Raw genomic sequence first — 18,265 nt, 5'->3', positions numbered from 1 at the left:
TTATCGTCCACCGCTGACGTGGCAACATTAAATATTCAAAAATTGTAGGCTTGATCCTTGATGCCCACGTTAACAGTTGGCATGTTTTATCTTATCAACCATTGGTAGGAGATCATTTCTAATACTGTCCAAATACCAAATGCGGTAAATGGAGAAAGTGAGGGGTGAACTGTCTCTCTATGCCTGACAGCAGAACTAAAGTGTGCATTAAAACAATAAAATCCCCTTTAGCATTTTGGGGGATAAGAGAGCTTTTCAGATTTATAGTTCGTTCTTTTGTTTGAATCGACAAAATCTTAGGATGTAGAATAAGCGTGTCAGCTGGGGAAAGTTGGTCTTCGAAGATGGATCTCGTCTGATGTTTTTTTGTAATGAGTTGTAATTCTCTCAATTCGAAGACAAAACTTGTACAATAAATTTAATGATTGAATTATCTTACCAAATCAATGGCACATTCAAACAAAGGAACCAAAATATTGCAGCAGATAATCTTGTAAAATTGAGAAAATATAACGTCAATCCTGAAAAGCGAGGAAAATTACAGTATTATAGGAGATTTTCCTTGAAAGATTGCAACACTTACGAACTATGTTCAAGATAATGTCTAAATAACTACTTGTACTTAACTCGTTCTGTAAACAAGTTAATTAAAAAAGATCGAGCACCAATGCAATGTCAGTTTATTAAAAGATCCAAGCACATAAATAGAAGGTGCAAGAAATAATAAGAAGTAAATTATCACTACGTTTATGACTAAGAAACTTAAAAATGAGTTATTAAGGCCTTGTCACAATATATCCATCCACTTCAAAGAAATTAAATTAAGAAAAATGTATAAAAAAATCACTAGAAAACTGATTTTTGACAAATATATCTCAAGTCCAATGATAAAAAATTTCCTGGTATCATCTATCGTTTGTATGTTAAACTTGAGGTGCAAGAATGTTTAGACCTTTTCATCAACTTCTGAAGGTTCTGATAGTCCATGCTTTTGCTGGCTGCTTCTGGAAATTGAATGACTTCGTCGTTCCTTCCCTCCGGGTTTTGACGAGGCTTTTCCATACAAAATCATTCCAAAAACGGCAATGATCATGCCAAAAACGACTTGTAAATTAAGGCCTTCTCTCCCGAAAAATAAGAATCCAAGGATCAGTACAAGGATGGTCTTCATATGACCTAGAACTTGGAATGAGACAGCAGTAAATCTGCCAATGCAGATGAACTGACTAAGGTTAGTCCCCACGGCAATAGTGCACGAAAGGATTATGAACACCTGCAGGAGCCAATGGAAGGAGAGCAGTGAGAGATTATATATGCGAAACAATGACACTTCGTAATGTCTTGAGAAACCAAGCAGATGTCGATACAGAAAATTGGACGATTTTCCTCAATGCTCTAAGTTTATAAGATGCTACAATTATTTGATTTGTCTCTCTAGAAAGAGGTGAAAGAATATTACAAAAATTTCAAAAAGAATTATATTGTGCAATAGAAATATATCAAATATGTTTAAAACGAGTATATATCTGGTAGATCTACCATCTTCACACGGTTACTACTTAATTTTAGTCAATTAGTTTTTAAAGACTAAAGAGGATGCAGCCCATAGAATTTGAGAGGGAAAATACAAGATGCTAAGCATTATTTCGAATATAAGATTGAGATGGGTTATATAAATCCTTTTTCGATGCCCCCATTTGGTCATTGCTACATATATTATTGGAAGATCCAACGTACTAACCATAATAGGCATGTTAATTTTGATCACGTCTTCCTCTTCTAACATGGTCTATTGGGACAGCATTACCCTGTGAAGGAGCTTCCTTAGATGTATGCAATACATACCCCCTTCCACCCCAACCACCTTAGTCGTCCTTCCCTTAATTTATCCTTAATGACGGGCAGTTTACTTTGACTAGTACGGAATCACATCCATCTTACCATCTTCATTTCTGGTAATTTTAATTCTACTTACCCTAAAACCTTCGTATCTAAAGTGTTCCTTCAAAGTTTTAATCTACAATTTAACCCTCTTCCAGTTTCATACTAAACTATGTCCCCGTGAATAATATACACGAAGGTACCTCATCTTCGATGTGTCTACTAAGCAGTATTCCCCACCCTAACAAAAAAGGAAAAATAAATAAATAATCTAAATTCCTCTTACAAATGTGAGACTAAACAATTGCTTTTCTATAATAATCGGGCAAAGGATACTGTTGTAGCTTATGCCTAACCTGTTAAAATTAATTTGCAAGCTTCAATAAAATGGGAATTTTTTTAAGAATAATTACAACATTAAAGATGACTTCGGAAAAATAGAAGTCTCAACATTGGAAGATGGCCTTGGTTATCAGCAAGTCATGCAAGTTAATACACTTTGACTTTTTGATTCACAAGAACTCTTCTAGAGTGTCTCTCGTACATTATATAAAGAGTTGAGATTGTAGTGTTGAATCATTAGAGTGAAGTGAGCAAAACAAATCAGTTTAAATAGAGCGTGCAGGAACAAATTTTTTATCAATATTCAAATTTCATAATTATAATTCAGATTCCAATCATTATCTATTTTCGGCACTCAACAAACAAAGGTGCCAAAAAAATAGTGATACATTGAATTTCAGTTATGGAAATTTGGAGGAGAGCGATAAAAGAGCTGCTACTGCATATAATTTTTGCTGATATATTTTCTCGAGCACTTTCCTCTTCACCATTCAGTCTAATTACAACTTCTTCATATAAAGAACATGGGAAAGTTCTAGATGCTTTGGTTTACAGCTAGTTAAAAACTGACGATTCTACACTAGTTTTTTTCCAAAGCCAACTTCTTGTTTTTCAAAGCTAAGACTTCGTCTTCCAAAGCCATCTTTTAATATAATGGTCTTTAACAATTACAAGCTTCTCAAGATTTCCAATTTAACATTTAAGACCTATAAAGCGCATGAAGTGTATGTCCTTTTAGGGTGAATGGTGATATTGCTCATAGTGTATTTGATTGCACATCCTTCAGTCATTATATAAATTATCTTATTCAATAACCATTCTACTAACCAAATACTGTTTTCTTGTGTGGGATGGATTTTCCATTTTTGCTTTATTTCTTCTTTCTTATTTTCTATTATTTTTGGGTGGGAAGGTGTGGTGTGGGTTAGGAGGGGTAGCACCAATGCACGGAATTCATAAATTAACAAGAATCAGATATCAAGATTTGCCATATTCTGAAATACAATGTTAAAAAATAAGAACAAAAAAAATATGACGATATCGTGCAGATACACTTACCATGGACGGTATATTAAAGTCAAAGGCATCAACCCTTTTGTTAGTCAACCAATAATCCAGAAAGGGACCTAACAGCAGCAGAGATGCAGCCTGTACTGGTGCAGTGTGTCCCAACAGATTGAAGGAACTAAGCGAATAGTTACGTTGTAAGTAATGAACATACTGCATATACAAACCCGGAGTTACAGAACCATCTCTGGAGCTTGCAACAGAATATTAGAAAGCAAAACACAATCGAGAACCTCCACATTGTATATAACAAAATAGGACTACATTCAGGCCAAACAGAATATTTATTTTCTTTCCAACAAGTAATGAACACAGCAGATCTTGTCAAGGTCTATTTCAGTCAAATTCTTCAGTGATGGCAATAGAATATCTCATCTCACTAGGTCAAAACGTTTACAGGAATGGATAACTTACATACTGTTGAAGAGAGGTACTCCAGACTGCAATAAATGCAGCAATGAACCCTTTTGCATTAACACTAACATCTGTCACTGTGCAGACAGCAACCCCAAGGAGAACAACCACAATACCAAGCTTTGTATCTCTCGAATATCGGATCTTGTCGAACACAACTTCTAATAAGCAGGACACAGGGATCATACTCAGCTTTGCAATCTGAATTCATATTGGAGATAATAATATCTTAAAAAACTGTAAATATTTGGAAGAAGACAGCAAGATTGAAGGGCATCAAAATTACCTGATAGAATCCCACTGAATTCCACATTAGACTGACATTCATCCCAACAATAGAAAAATTTGCAAATAAGACAAACTTGAGAAGCTCTGGAAGAGGTAGATGAGAAGGTTGTATGTATCCCAGCCATCTAAGAACAACCGTCATCAAGGTTGTGGTAGCAAAATGCAAACCAGTTAACGTTGTAGCTGCAACGATTGTAATAATCAAAAAGCAGTAAACCCTAAAAATGGTTACGAGGATTGGGATAGGTTAAAAAATAATATTGATTACAGCCAAGCAAGATAAAACAATAAAGCAATTAAAAGAAAAATATGACAGAATGAAGTCCTCTATAGTTGTTATATTTACATTATCATCAAAAATGAAACTAACAAAGATTATCTTCAGATTGGGTGACCAATGGATCAACTTATCATCCTATCAATATCCTTCCCCCTGACTCCGAACCTCACCCCCTACAGACAAATCCCTACAATTTGACATCAACAAAATCACGATGGATCTATTGCTTCACATAGTAATGTCACACATTAAATTTCCCCTAGGCTCCATTAACACCTTACCCAAACCCTAAGTTGAAATCTGCTATCCAATTTTTACTGTACAATAATTCAATCTGCCGTCTACCCAATTAATTATTGACTCATCATTTCGTGAGAGGGGGATTGTATTTAATAGTGTTAAATAATTGTTAAAGTGGGAAATTAAAATTGATGGCACGTTAATTTAAAATGATATGTCAACAATTCATTGGGTATACAGCAAATTGGACATCAAAGGTTGGAAAACATATCTCAATTCACCCGGTGTATGTTTGTATTTGGGTTACTCTACTTTCCAACTAAATGTGATGGCTCCCTTTTTCTCTTCACCTTGCAACTCCAACATCATCAATCTCATAATACATAGAACTCTATTAAGCCATTTGGCAGAATGAGGTTGTGGCTTTGGAATTGAAACTATCAACAATTTTATTCAAATACAAATTGATTTTTCATGAATTTCAATTCTAGGCATCTGCTCCTCAAACAGTCAAGAATTCTGAACTGTTAATTCTAGTGAAGTATGGCTCCACAAAATCTCCTTTTATTATTGTAACAATTTCTTTAAGTGAGATTTTCAGCATCACAACAGACAAAAGGTTGAAAAATCAACCGAAAGCTAGGATCTGAAAACCATATTTGGTATTCCTGGTCTTCCATCAATTTTACCACGGACAAAAGGTAAGTAATGTTAACTTCTTTAAGACAGAAGTGTTGAAACTTGATACTTGTGAGACCACAATATTTATAGTCATATAATAAGCAGCTCATATTATTGAAAACATTTCTCTCATTTCAATAAGCATGTCCTTACAAGTAGATCATGTATCACAAGATATGAATATTACAGACAGTAACAAGTACTACTCTAGTTTGATCAAATGTAAGGCAAATAAATTTTCAAATAAAATGTATGATAAGTTCTTCAAAAACATCTAAGAACAACCGTCATCAAGGTTGTGGTAGCAAAATGCAAACCAGTTAACGTTGTAGCTGCAACGATTGTAATAATCAAAAGGCAGTAAACCCTAAAAATGGTTACGAGGATTGGGATAGATTAAAAAATAATATTGATTACAACCAAGCAAGATAAAACAATAAAGCAATTAAAAGAAAAATGTAACAGAATGAAGTCCTCTATAGTTGCTATATTTACATTATCATCAAAAATGAAACTAACAAAGATTATCTTCAGATTGGGTGACCAATGAGATCAACTTATCATCCTATCAATATCCTTCCCCCTGACTCCGAACCTCACCCCCTCCAAACAAATCCCTACAATTTGACATCAACAAAATCACGATGGATCTATTGCTTCACATAGTAATGTCACACATTAAATTTCCCCTAGGTTCCATTAACACCTTACCCAAACCCTGAGTTGAGATCTACTATCCAATTTTTACTGTACAATAATTCAATCTGCCGTCTACCCAATTAATTATTGACTCATCATTTCGTGAGAGGGGGAATGTATTCAATAGTGTTAAATAGTTGTTAAAGTGGGAAATTAAAATTGATGGCATGTTAATTTAAAATGATATGTCAACAATTAATTGGGTATATAGCAAATTGGACATCAAAGATTGGATAGTAGATCTCAATTTACCCTGTGTATGTTTGTATTTAGGTTACTCTACTTTCCAACTAAATGTGATGGCTCCCTTTTTCTCTTCACCTTGCAACTCCAACATCATCAATCTCATAATACACAGAACTCTATTAAGCTGCATTTGGCAGAATGAGGTTGTGGCTTTGGAATTGAAACTATCAACAATTTTATTCAAATACAAATTGATTTTTCATGAATTTCAATTCTAGGCATCTGCTCCTCAAACAGTCAAGAATTCTGATCTCTTAATTCTAGTGAAGTATGGCTCCACAAAATCTCCTTTTATTATTGTGACAATTTCTTTAAGTGAGATTTTCAGCATCACAACAGGGAAAAGGTTGAAAAATCAACCGAAAGCTAGGATCTGAACACCATATTTGGTATTCCTGGTCTTCCATCAATTTTACCACGGACAAAAGGTAAGTAATGTTAACTTCTTTAAGCACCCGTTGGCCCCCATTAAATTATATTTCATTTCATTCTATTTTTCTCTATCCTATTTTCAACCACACAATCTTTCATAAAATAATATTACACGTAAATCGAAAACTTTTACTTCTTTTTCAACCACTCATTTTTCAAAGAAATGCTATTCCACTCATTTTCATTTCCAGAAAATGGGGGCCAAACGGGGGCTAAGACAGAAGTGTTGAAACTTGATACTTCTGAGGACCAAAATATTTATAGTCATATAATAAATAGATCGTATTATTGAAAACATTTCTCTCATTTCAATAAGCATGTCCTTACAAGTAGATCAAGTATCACAAGATATGAATATTACAGACAGTAAAAAGTACCACTCTAGTTTGATCATATATAAGGCAAATAAATTTTCAAATAAAATGTATGATAAGAAGTTCAAAAATTAAATTCTCCTTCCATCAGGACAAGAAATTTACCAAAGCTGAAGCCATAAGTAGCCATTAACGCCTTATTGACAATGATGATACCAACTGAAGTGACTACATTAAACATCCATGCTGCTGCATCAACTGCAGCCTTCTTCTCAGCTTTGCTTGAAGGAGCCATTATCCTTTTTTATTTCTACAGAACTGTCTACAGTTTATTTTTCACTCTTCCACACCATAAAGCTAAATTCACACTTTCGCTTCAAGTTTCCTGCACAAGCCCCATTAAGAACCGAACCAATTAGCCAGATAGTAAATTTTCCATTCAACAATTTCAACACTAATCGCAAAAAGTAATTGACAATTAAGTTGTGAAATAAATGAGGCACTGCCTTGAGGGATAAAATTTTTTGGTCGAAATTAATGCTTGACTCGACAATGCTATAGTAATTAACAAAATATAGAAATTAAAAAAAAAACAAATTAAGGGAAAATGAACTTCTTAATCAAATTGATCAATTCTTCATGTCAATAGCACTCTAAATATGGAAACAAAAGGTTAGACGGCACATAATTTCGATAAAATTGAGGAAAATTTTCCATTGACCAGAAAATTTCCATACACTTCAATACCGAGCGGACCAAAACTCTTCCATATTTAATAACTTAACCAAAATTTACACTATTCCATTATCAGATCTAAAAAAAATCAGAAACCTCCATTTCTAAGATCTCATTTAATTCCGCAAATCTACTTCCACAACTCCACAAATTACAGATCTAGCCACGCACAAACTTTATTTCAACTCCAATGCTTAAATTAACATCAATTACATTGATAATCATTAACATTAATATGTTCGATTTTTGTTAGAAAAAACAATTGAGGAAAAATGAGTACCGCTGAGAAGTTTTAACGGAAATGAAAGTGATATTTGGCGTGATTTTCAGATCCTCAGAATCAGAGCTGCTTTATCTCTCTACAAGAATCAGTTAAACGTGATTTCATGTGAGTTTGTATGCATGTATTTATACGAATAAGTGCGTATTTACATACATATAATGTGTATATAACTATGTATAGAACTGAGAAGGGAAGGTTACAGTTAAAGGGAAGTTGCTTTTCTTGTTTCTTCAGCTACTATTTATTATTATTATTATTAAGGGAATTAAGAGGAATATTACAAAAAATGGAATATTTACGTAAAATTACAGTTCGGTCCCCAATAAATGGGTAACATATCCTCAATCTTTTATTTTGGAGTGCTGCTATATAAACAGGGCCACATGGTCCCTATTTTTCAGGGTATTTTGACGGTTGAGTCAATAACATTCTTTTAGTACTCGAGTCCCAATTAAAAGATAATTTTACCATTATATTTAGCCTCTGTTTGATGATTATTATAAAGGAAAATTGTGAAAAAAAAATGATGTTTTGAATAGTATTTTTTGAGAGAATGTGTGATTAAAAATTAGAAAAAAAGTTTTGAATTTGCGTTGTAAAAATATTTTAATACGTGAATATATAATTTAAAAAAAAGTATGAGAAATAAAGAAAGTAAAAAAGGAACTTAAATAAGGGAAGAAGGCGAGATATAAGTGATAAGAAAAATAAATAAATAAATAAATAAAATCAGTGAGAGTTTCTTTGATAGACTCTTTAAAAGTAACATGTTCTCTAAAATAAGGGTTAAAGATAAATAGTATGTTAGAGTATTTAAAAATTTCTGCTATAAATTTATAAATGTTATCTAAATTTATAAACTACAAAATGCTTCGTTCGTAGAACAAAGATAAATTTGCTTTCATATATGTGTGTGTATATATATATATATAACTCTTATGTTAAATAATGATTAAAATAGTAATAATTCATATTTGTTGATAAAAAGGTACCTTAAAATGTATATTAAAAATCATTCATCTTTTCAACAAAGAAAGGGATCTATAATTTAGAGAAGACGAAAAAAAGGTAAGTCTATCTTATGGGACGAAATGAGTATGCTCTTTAAAAATAAAAGTGTCTCATGATAATACTCTAAAGGGTTGGGGCTATTTTGAGAGGCTAAATAGGTTTTTATTTATTTATTAATTTATTTATAGGTTGTACTTGGTGTATATAATTTATGTACATAACGATATCCACACCCCTTACATTAAGTGGGACTAGTGTGAGGTGGCCCCACCCCATGTGAGGGGTATGAACACTCGTATGTACATAAATTATGTACACCAAAATTTTTTCCTTTAATTATTAGTTATTTAAACATAAGTGTAAATTTCACTTTTAAAAGATTTAAATTTAAAAAAAAAAAGTAAAATCGTAAAATGTTATTTAAAAAAAAAAAAAAAGGTGATTGGGGACTGATGTTACCATAATATTATGTTAGAGACCTACTCAATATATCTTCAATAAGTTGAGGGGTAAGCTTGAAAATTATGTCCAGGGCCTGGCCCAACTTCTAGCCCATGAAGAACGGCCCTTTAGGCTCGCAATCACAATCGGCTAATTTTGGAATTTTACCACGACTTTGTGCCCCTCTTTGGCTTATTCGTTGTGACAACGCCGCAATTGATAATAAATTCTGATTATTTATATGCTCTGAAACATTTTTGTTACGTGGTAGTTCTTGTGTAGTAGTTTGTTCGACGTATGTTCTTCTCAATACAAGATGAAGTTGTTATTAAAATTATAGTTTTTTCGACGTATGATTGTTAATATAAAAATTAAGTTGAAAATTTGTAACACAAATGATAAAAGTAACGACTAATATTAAAATATGTAACTGACTGCGTACGAGCTCAAATTGCATGGACTCGGGCTAAGATCACAAACAAAGCTTCTTATAACCTAAAGCAAAGGTCTGGGATGTTGACAATGGCTCTTGATGCTGAAGTGAGAACAATAATGAGCATGTGACTTATTTTTAAAACATTTTGCTGTGTAATCCTAAGAGGATTAGGACACATGTGGATGGTGGATAATTTGATGGACCTAGGGGTCATACGGACTCTTTGAGTTGTAATAGAAATTTTCTTTCTTGATTGAAGAGACTTTGATGGTATAGTCCAAGTAGGATTAGTGGACGGACCAAGGGTGCAGCACATAACCAATAGAGCGTGACGTCAAGGTCCCCTCCCATAAGACCTTTTTCGAGGTCCTCGAAGAAAGGTCGTTGCTGATCTATGATTATTTAATATGGACAGTATGACTAAGGATGAAACATGATCTATACGCATTTCTAAAGAAATCATGTATTAAGGTATTCATGATATCGATCTCTAGATAGGGACCCTCAAGTTTATGCCACTTTTCTCTAGAAGGTGGGATGTGAGCCCTGTGCACATGGAGTTCAAAGTTGAGGTTGGGGATGACCAAACTCTCAATAATTGCCTCATTGATTCGTAATAAATAATTAATATTGCAAATGTTGGTCTAGTGGCATTCATGGGCTCTCTCTATGTTCGTGGTGGCATGTTGAATTCCACCCACCACATTGTGCTAAAGAAAAGAGTATCAAATATTTAATCTTCACGTTTCCATCACCTACACAAAAGTTTAATACATTAATTAGAAACGTGCTATGCATTACGATTTAAGGAAAATAATAAATTTAAAGATAAAATAAAAATTAAAATGAAAGAAAATTCATCATCTCGAACCCACCCGCTAGCTGCCACCACAGTCACCACCAAGGAAGGAGTAATAACACTGGTATTTTTTTATTTGTTTTGTTTCTTTCTCCTCTTTTAATATTGATCTTCCTTTTATTCAAGATAGATGAGACATTGTTAACTTCACGGGCTATGTCAACTTTATATAAAATTGATTAGTGTAGTTTCTATACTTATTCGAGGGTCTAAATGATAGTATTTTGTTATTCTTTAGACGGATTATTGCTTAATTTGTTATTTATTACTTTTATTAGGAGAAACTCATATTTTGACGAAGAATTGAAAAAAGAACAGAGAATGGATAAAATAAAGTAAATTCAAAGTTTGGGGACTAAAATTTAAATACTCAAAAGTCGTGTCAGACCTCACGATGAAGTTTAGAGAGTGCCAGGGGTCAACTGGATGAGGAAAAAATTCAAAGTGATGAACTATTGCAAAAAGTAGTCTATGCATTAATTGAGGGAGAACCATACAAGGATTTTGAATATTCATAGCCCGATTTTATGATTTGAGCCAAGAGCGTAGATTTCTCATACTTCTTCTATCATTTTATTTTCGGGTGATGTTTTTCCAATAATTTTGTATAATTTAATTATAAGAACGTTTGGTTAAGGTCTTCATTGTATTGGATGAATGATAAACCATATTATTTGTTTATTTTTATTTAAAACAATTAGTTTAGTATTTATTGATTTTTCTTAGGTGGTTTTACGTTCCCATTGAATTGTTTGACTACTTGATCACCAATTAGATAATAAGTTGTTTGTTGTAATGTAGGAATATTCACAATAAATCTAAAACGCAGCAAAATAACACATGAGCAATATGTATTAGGAATAATACGTATGACATCCTGTAAATCAGTGCATGTTTTCATATGAATTTGGACTAGAAATAGGATGTGGTCGTCTTAAACATAAGTTTAATATATCTTGAAAATGAATATTAAATAAAAGTGGATTATCGATTATCTCGAATGCGTGAATTTACTAGATTACAAATTAAAAATTGATATTAAATGACAATAGGAGAATTCACGATTCCAGTACAAACATTTACATATTAGATAAATACTTTATTTGCTTTCTTAATTTAGGATTATTATTAAAAAGCATACAAACCATCTGTTTTGATGTTACATGATTTTGAATTTGATAAAAGTTATTGAAATAGATATTAGACATTATTTCTCGTGGGAACAATAAACTCGAAAGTCACTAATTTCTATTACTTGTTAACGATTTCGTACGCTTGCAAATTTCAACGTAACAAGTTTTTAATCTCCAAACTAGAATTTTTGTATATTCTCAAGCAAAACTAAAACCCAACTATAGAACAAACATACGAAAAATATTTAGCTAGCTAATCTGACATTTTATCTCAAAATTCAAATCATGACATTAAATCTAAGTACAACTTCAAAATTATAATATAGAAATCAAAATCTACTTTTCCACATGACGTGTCTGTGTGAATAATTAATCATAGTATCATGAATTCACAAATTGTTCCATTCCCAATCTTTAATAGTCAAATATGTTCTTATCCTCACTTGTGAAATTTACAAATCCCCAAACTTATTTTTTCGCTCTTTTCAAGTGTGTGATATAAGGTTAAATTTTATATTATCCTCACATATTTAATTTAGATAAATCTCATCAATTGTAGTTCAACATGTCAATAAAACAAGGATTTTCCTTTAATTTTTTATTACTTTAATCTCCAGAACTTAATTAGGCTAATAATCCCTTATCAAAAGTTAAATTTCACTAAATAAGTGTTTGGAACTTAACCAAGGTATTTGATGTGTTTTCTATTTCATGCACTTGCTTTTTCTGATTTTCTACATATTTTTTTCTCAAATTTTTCTCAATACTTTTTATTTTCTTTATTCGCAACATTCTCTCTCTTAAATGTTTCTAAATGAGCCATGTAAAAAGTTTTTGGCCGATGACTCCCAAGTCAGTTGACTTTAAGACAACAAGTTTTAACACCCTTTCAAACTTAATAACATGAGTCACAAAGGCTACGACCAGAAATTTTCAAATAAAATATTTTTTTATGCATTAATTAATGTAATGTCTCTCATTAAACACCTATCTAAGTAAACCGACATATAACTTAAGACTTTTACCCAAATTCATCCTGTTGATCTCAAACAATCCACACAAGATTTTAATTTCGAATTTGTCTAGTGGTACATAATGGGATGTACCGAATGGTGTACACCCTACTCACATCGGTGTGGGACCTATGTGAAATAAAGGATATTTTATTCGAGTGAGTCATTCGTCCATGTGAGTGGGGTGTACACCATTAGGTACACCCCGTTGTACCACTGACAAAACCGTTTAATTTCACACATGAAACTCTCATTTACTTCAACATATTCCTATTATAGTGGAATCCCCCAAACTATTCTAAATTTGGGCTAACGATGAAAAATATATTGGTTTTGGGTTTATCATCTATTGTCCACTATTTCATTTTATCCAAATATGAAATCAACTTATTCCTACAAAATGCATAACTTAATTGATGTACTCAATATATATCAAACACATGGAAAAGTAAAAATTAACTTAAACATAAAATTTATTCACCATTCATAGATCAATTTATAACTCAATATATCTATACCAACTAACTCATGTAAGCATACAAAAAGAAAATATTTTTGAAATTTTTTAGTTTATTATTTTTTATATTTTTCTAATATCTAAAGCAATAAAGCACATACAAAAATACACAAAATAAAAGAAAATTCATGTTTTCCACCCCAAACTTAAATTAGACATTGTTATCAATGTCTTAAATTTTAATTCCCATATAAAAGGGTGGGGAAGAAAAGAAAGAGAATACTCCCCCAATATAACGTAAAATTCAATGGCTAGCTTTTTCTATTGGTCATGTTGTCTCTTGAGTCAATCTATGCTTAAGTATTCTGTGACGTCATGGTCATGCATAATGCGTTAAATAACACATTAAGGATATAAAAAATTTGGAACATGTGTTACTTAACTCAAACATCCAGTACTCCGTTAATATCTCAAGGACCTAAGGGGAAACGAGAAGTGGGTGATGATTTCCTAACTAAAACTAATAGCTAATCTAAATTATCCTATAAATAAAAAGCATAATAAATAAAAGGGAAGAAAGATTAGATTGCCTCACAATAAGAGCTTTATTTTAAAGTCCTTAGCTTGACTCATATTGTTTCTAGGCTCTTCATGGTGGTTTGAAAACAGAGTTCTCACCCTTATACTTGATACAGTCATTGTACATCATTGGCTCATCATTAGTCTCCAAACAATCATGTTTCCATTATTGTCCCTACCAATAATTTCTCCTGTATCTGGCGTGCCTATCTCTCCCAATAATCCACTCGTTGACAATCTTCAAACTAGAAGGGTTGCTTGATTAGATTCTCCATAGTGAAACTCTGTTAATTACTGTCTACCCTCAGGACTATCTCATTAGTATCGAAATCCAACAAGGTTCGACTTGTAGACAAGAATGACCTTCCAGGATTACTAACAATTAATATGTCTCTTTCATGTCAAGGATGATGAAATCAACTGAAAAAATAAACTCCCACGCCTTGATAAGCATGTCTTTGACTATTTTGTAGGGATGCTTCAGTGATTGGTCTACTAGCTAAAGGATAATAAATGCTGTCTTAGGATCTCCTAATCCCAATTTCCCATAAAGAGGCAAAGGAATTAATTAATACTCGCTCCTAAATAATTTATATCATGTAAATTTTCTATAGAGCAAGGTAGAGTAAAATTCCTTGGATCTTTAAGTTTGAGAGGGATCCCGTGCTGAATGATTTTACTGCACTCTTCAAATAGAGCTATTGTTTCATGCTTGGATAGCTTCCTCTTCTTAGTCAACATCTCCTTCAAGAACTCGAAATAGTTTAGAACTTAAAAGATCTCATCAATGAAAGGACATTAACATGCAGCTTTTTGAGGACATCCAGAAACTTTGTGAACTGTTTCTCCAACCTGGTATTTTTCAAACTTTGATGAAATGAGACTGGTTGTGCAAATTCTTTAATAGGAATTGTTATCTCAACCTATAGATTGCCTGAATGCGTTTATTGATCATTCTCTATTGATTTTTTAAAATACTCCACTTGTTCATTGCCCTTTGCAGATAACTGATTACTCTCGGTATTGTTCCTTCTTATAGTAATTTCGGTAGCCGAACCCTACTTTTAGTGTGATGGCCTGAACTTGAGTGGTGAGGATAAATGATGGTGACTTTTTAGATTCAGAACTCACTGCCTCAACTACTAGTATCTACTCTCGTGGATTTTTCTTTATGTTGCTAGGCAAGATACTTTGTGGTCTATTGGCTATTGCAACTACTATCTGTCCCACCCACCATTCCAAATTCTTGATAGAAGCCTGCTAATTTCGAAAATTGGTCTCAGTCTTCGTGATGTACTGAGGTTGCAAACCTTCCAAAGATGGCCTTCGCTCTTGCGGATGTTGTTGCTGCTGTTGGAACCTTGGTAGTCTATTATGATAATTTTGGCCATGATTAGTAGCCCATATGGAGAAGGAGTCTAGCTGTTTGTTCCAGTTTAGGTGGTAATTGTTGGGGTAGTTCTGCTGCCTATTGAAGTTTTGTGCATAATTGACCTCTATTGGCTGAACCATGTAAGTAGATGCCAAAGGGCAGCTTGCAGTGTTATGATTTGCACCATAACCTGTGCACACTGGAACTGGAGTTTGTGTCATATTTATAGAAGTGTCAAGCTTTTTCGTTATTATCTCTATATGTGCTATCATCACTGTTACTGTGTCTACAATATATATACAAGCTATTTTCCTTTGGACTTTCTTGTCGCTTGACCACGTCGATTGATTTTCTAATTCTATCATATAGCTCATAAGTATTGTCCACATCCATAGTCATTATCGATCCTCCCCTACCATGTTCTTGATTTTTGGAGTACTCCGTCGTAAAAGAGGTATACTTGTGCTAGCTTAGGAATGTCAAAATTGGGATACTTCCTGAAGAAGTTATTGTACCTTTCCCATGCCTCTAGATAGCTCTCGAGGTCTTTCTACTTAAATGTGCAGATTTCATTCTGAATTTGGTGGACTCAAAATTGTCGGAATAATTTCATCTTGAACTTTTGCACTATGTTATTTCATGACTAAATGCTTTGGGAGAAATGTGCAGACCCACTCTCTTGCAGCATCCTTCAGATCTAGAGGAATAATTGCATCCGAAATGCATTTGCTGACATTCCTTCATGATTGATGACTTCACACAACATGAGAAAAGTTTGTATGTGTTCATGTGGATTCTCCATGGCTTTCCCGTAGAACCTGATGTCTTGATGATTCTAGAAGAAATTGATGACATCCGATTAGATGTGAAAGTTAGAATTGTTAGAAGGGCGGTAGATAATTATAGGTTGCACTAGTGCAGGTACTCAATTCATATAATCCCTCTCTAATATTCGACCCTCATTGGCAATGGGTATTTGTGGAGCTAGTGGTGGTTGTTGAATCGGATCCTGAATCTGGTTCTGATTTTCAACCATTGCCCTTGTTTCTCTTTTAAATTGTCTGAATATTCTTTCGATTTGGGGATCCAATAGTACGAACTCGATTTCTTCATAATATTGCATAAATGTTAACAACCTAAAAGAAGAAAAATTGAAAGAAATTGGATAGTGATATGAATAGTATAAACAAACAAAAAATAAAAATAAAATATTGAATCTAATGTAAACTAACAAACTAAAATTAAAACCGTTATTCTCCGAAGAGGGTGTCAAAAATTTGTTACGTTGAAACCTGCAAGCGTACGAAATCGTTGACAAGTATATAAATCGGCAAGTTTCAAATTTACCGTTCATACGAAGAATAAGGTTTAATATCTATTTCAGTAGTTTTTATCAAATTCGAAGTCATATAACACCAAAAGAAATTATTTATATGTTTTCTATACTGATCCTAAACTAAGAAAGCAAAAACCATTCGTTGGACTAAACAAAGATAGATACAGTGACCAACATAAATCAAAGTGACTATATTGAAACTATTTACTTCACTTAGAAATTATGAAGTTTCAAAAGTTCTTGTAGTTCATAGGGGTTGTCGATAAAATTCATTCAACATGAATGGTCATCACATTTAGGTCTACTCGCTCTGTTGACAACTTAGACAATATTTAGTAGTGTCAATCACGTTATTTATTTTCCTTTTCTTGGTATTATTCGAGAAATTTGTTCATTATTTTATTGCATAAATTGACAGTAAAAAAGGTTATTCACATTTATCGATATGAATTCACTTTAAATAACAACAACTTTACTATCCAAAAGTGCTTGACATCTTTTTTTTTTTTTTTTTTTTCATATTAATAAATATTCCCCTAGCATGGTACTTCAATTTATAAATTGTACTTGACATTTTGAAATATGCGGCAAAGAAATTTATGACTGAGATTATGTTGGAGACAATTTAAAAATAGATAGGAGAGTGACATAATCCATTATAAAAATGTGTTCAACTGGGCATCAATGTATTTTGCTCTGTAGATCGTAGATAACATCGTTACTCCTTTACCCTCTATTTAAAGTTTTGAAAATTCTATTTGACTGAGTTTTTATCACTTATCAAACTTCTCGAGTTCAAGAAGTAGTTCACTTATCTATCAAAGTAAAATCGAATATCCATATATAGCTTTAGTGGATAAGTCTCTAAAGTAGTTTTTATTCCGTTACCAATTTAAGATCTCGATTAACGTAACATTTTTTTTTTTTTTTTTTTTTGTGTAATCTGGAAATCGTAAGAGACTTTTATGCTTGTAGGTACAATTTTACTAGTTAAAAAGGAGACAGGAATGATGGGGTTCAATCCTTTCAAGTCCAGATGCACCCCTTTTGGGGCTTCTTCCCCTTAGAGGCCTCACATCAAGTGAAAATGCACCTCACCTACCTTCAATATTCATAAAATTAAACATCTATGGTAGGGAATCCCATGCAACTTGTTACTCCTTTGTGAGTCTTACAAAATCATTGATGTTTCTCATTTTAACCATATGATATGATTTGCAAATCTTTGAATAACTTTATATTTGCCAATGAAACTTTTAACTCGGGACCATTTTATGTAGATTCTTTTATAATAAATTTCCTGAAAAGTGATAATTTTGGAAGGTGTGTGGTTAAAAAGTAAAGAAAAATTATGGGCTTAAGTACAAAATTATTTTATTGGGAGAATATGTGCTTAAAAATAAGTTTGAAGGAAATGAGTTTTAAAGAATTTGTATCAATCAGAAGCTTATTTTAATTATTAATATAGGATGAATAAAATATCACGAGCATGATAACATTAGAATAAATTCTATTTAGACAAGAAAAGTTTAGTAAATTATATAATATCTCATAGGAATTCTCTACCATCATTATATTAGAGCATTTATAATGCACTTTATTTATATGTGTCTTTTGTTTTTAAAATAAAAACAAAGTTAAATCGAAATTTGGATACAAAATATAAATAAAAAAATTAAATATAAATTTCGTTGAGTCAACATTTCTAACTACGCTTATGAATCT

General features: G+C 32.5%; 1 protein-coding gene across 1 annotated transcript; it reads right to left on the bottom strand.

The window, feature by feature from the left end:
• Positions 1-746: 746 nt before the first annotated feature.
• Positions 747-8,122, bottom strand: LOC111372237 (UDP-rhamnose/UDP-galactose transporter 6-like). Its single transcript, XM_022994467.1, has 7 exons — positions 8,104-8,122; positions 7,901-7,979; positions 7,051-7,270; positions 3,992-4,176; positions 3,706-3,906; positions 3,283-3,444; positions 747-1,273 (listed from the first exon to the last, which is right to left on the bottom strand). The coding sequence occupies exons 3-7, from the start codon at positions 7,178-7,180 to the stop codon at positions 947-949; spliced, it is 1,005 nt and encodes a 334-aa protein (XP_022850235.1). The 5' UTR covers positions 7,181-7,270; positions 7,901-7,979; positions 8,104-8,122; the 3' UTR covers positions 747-946.
• Between the last annotated feature and the right edge of the window lie 10,143 nt (positions 8,123-18,265).

Source organism: Olea europaea, chromosome 23 (genome assembly GCF_002742605.1).
Source record: "Olea europaea var. sylvestris chromosome 23, O_europaea_v1, whole genome shotgun sequence".
In the NCBI taxonomy this organism is placed as follows: domain Eukaryota; kingdom Viridiplantae; phylum Streptophyta; class Magnoliopsida; order Lamiales; family Oleaceae; genus Olea; species Olea europaea.
This window is presented reverse-complemented; position numbering and strand designations above follow the sequence as displayed.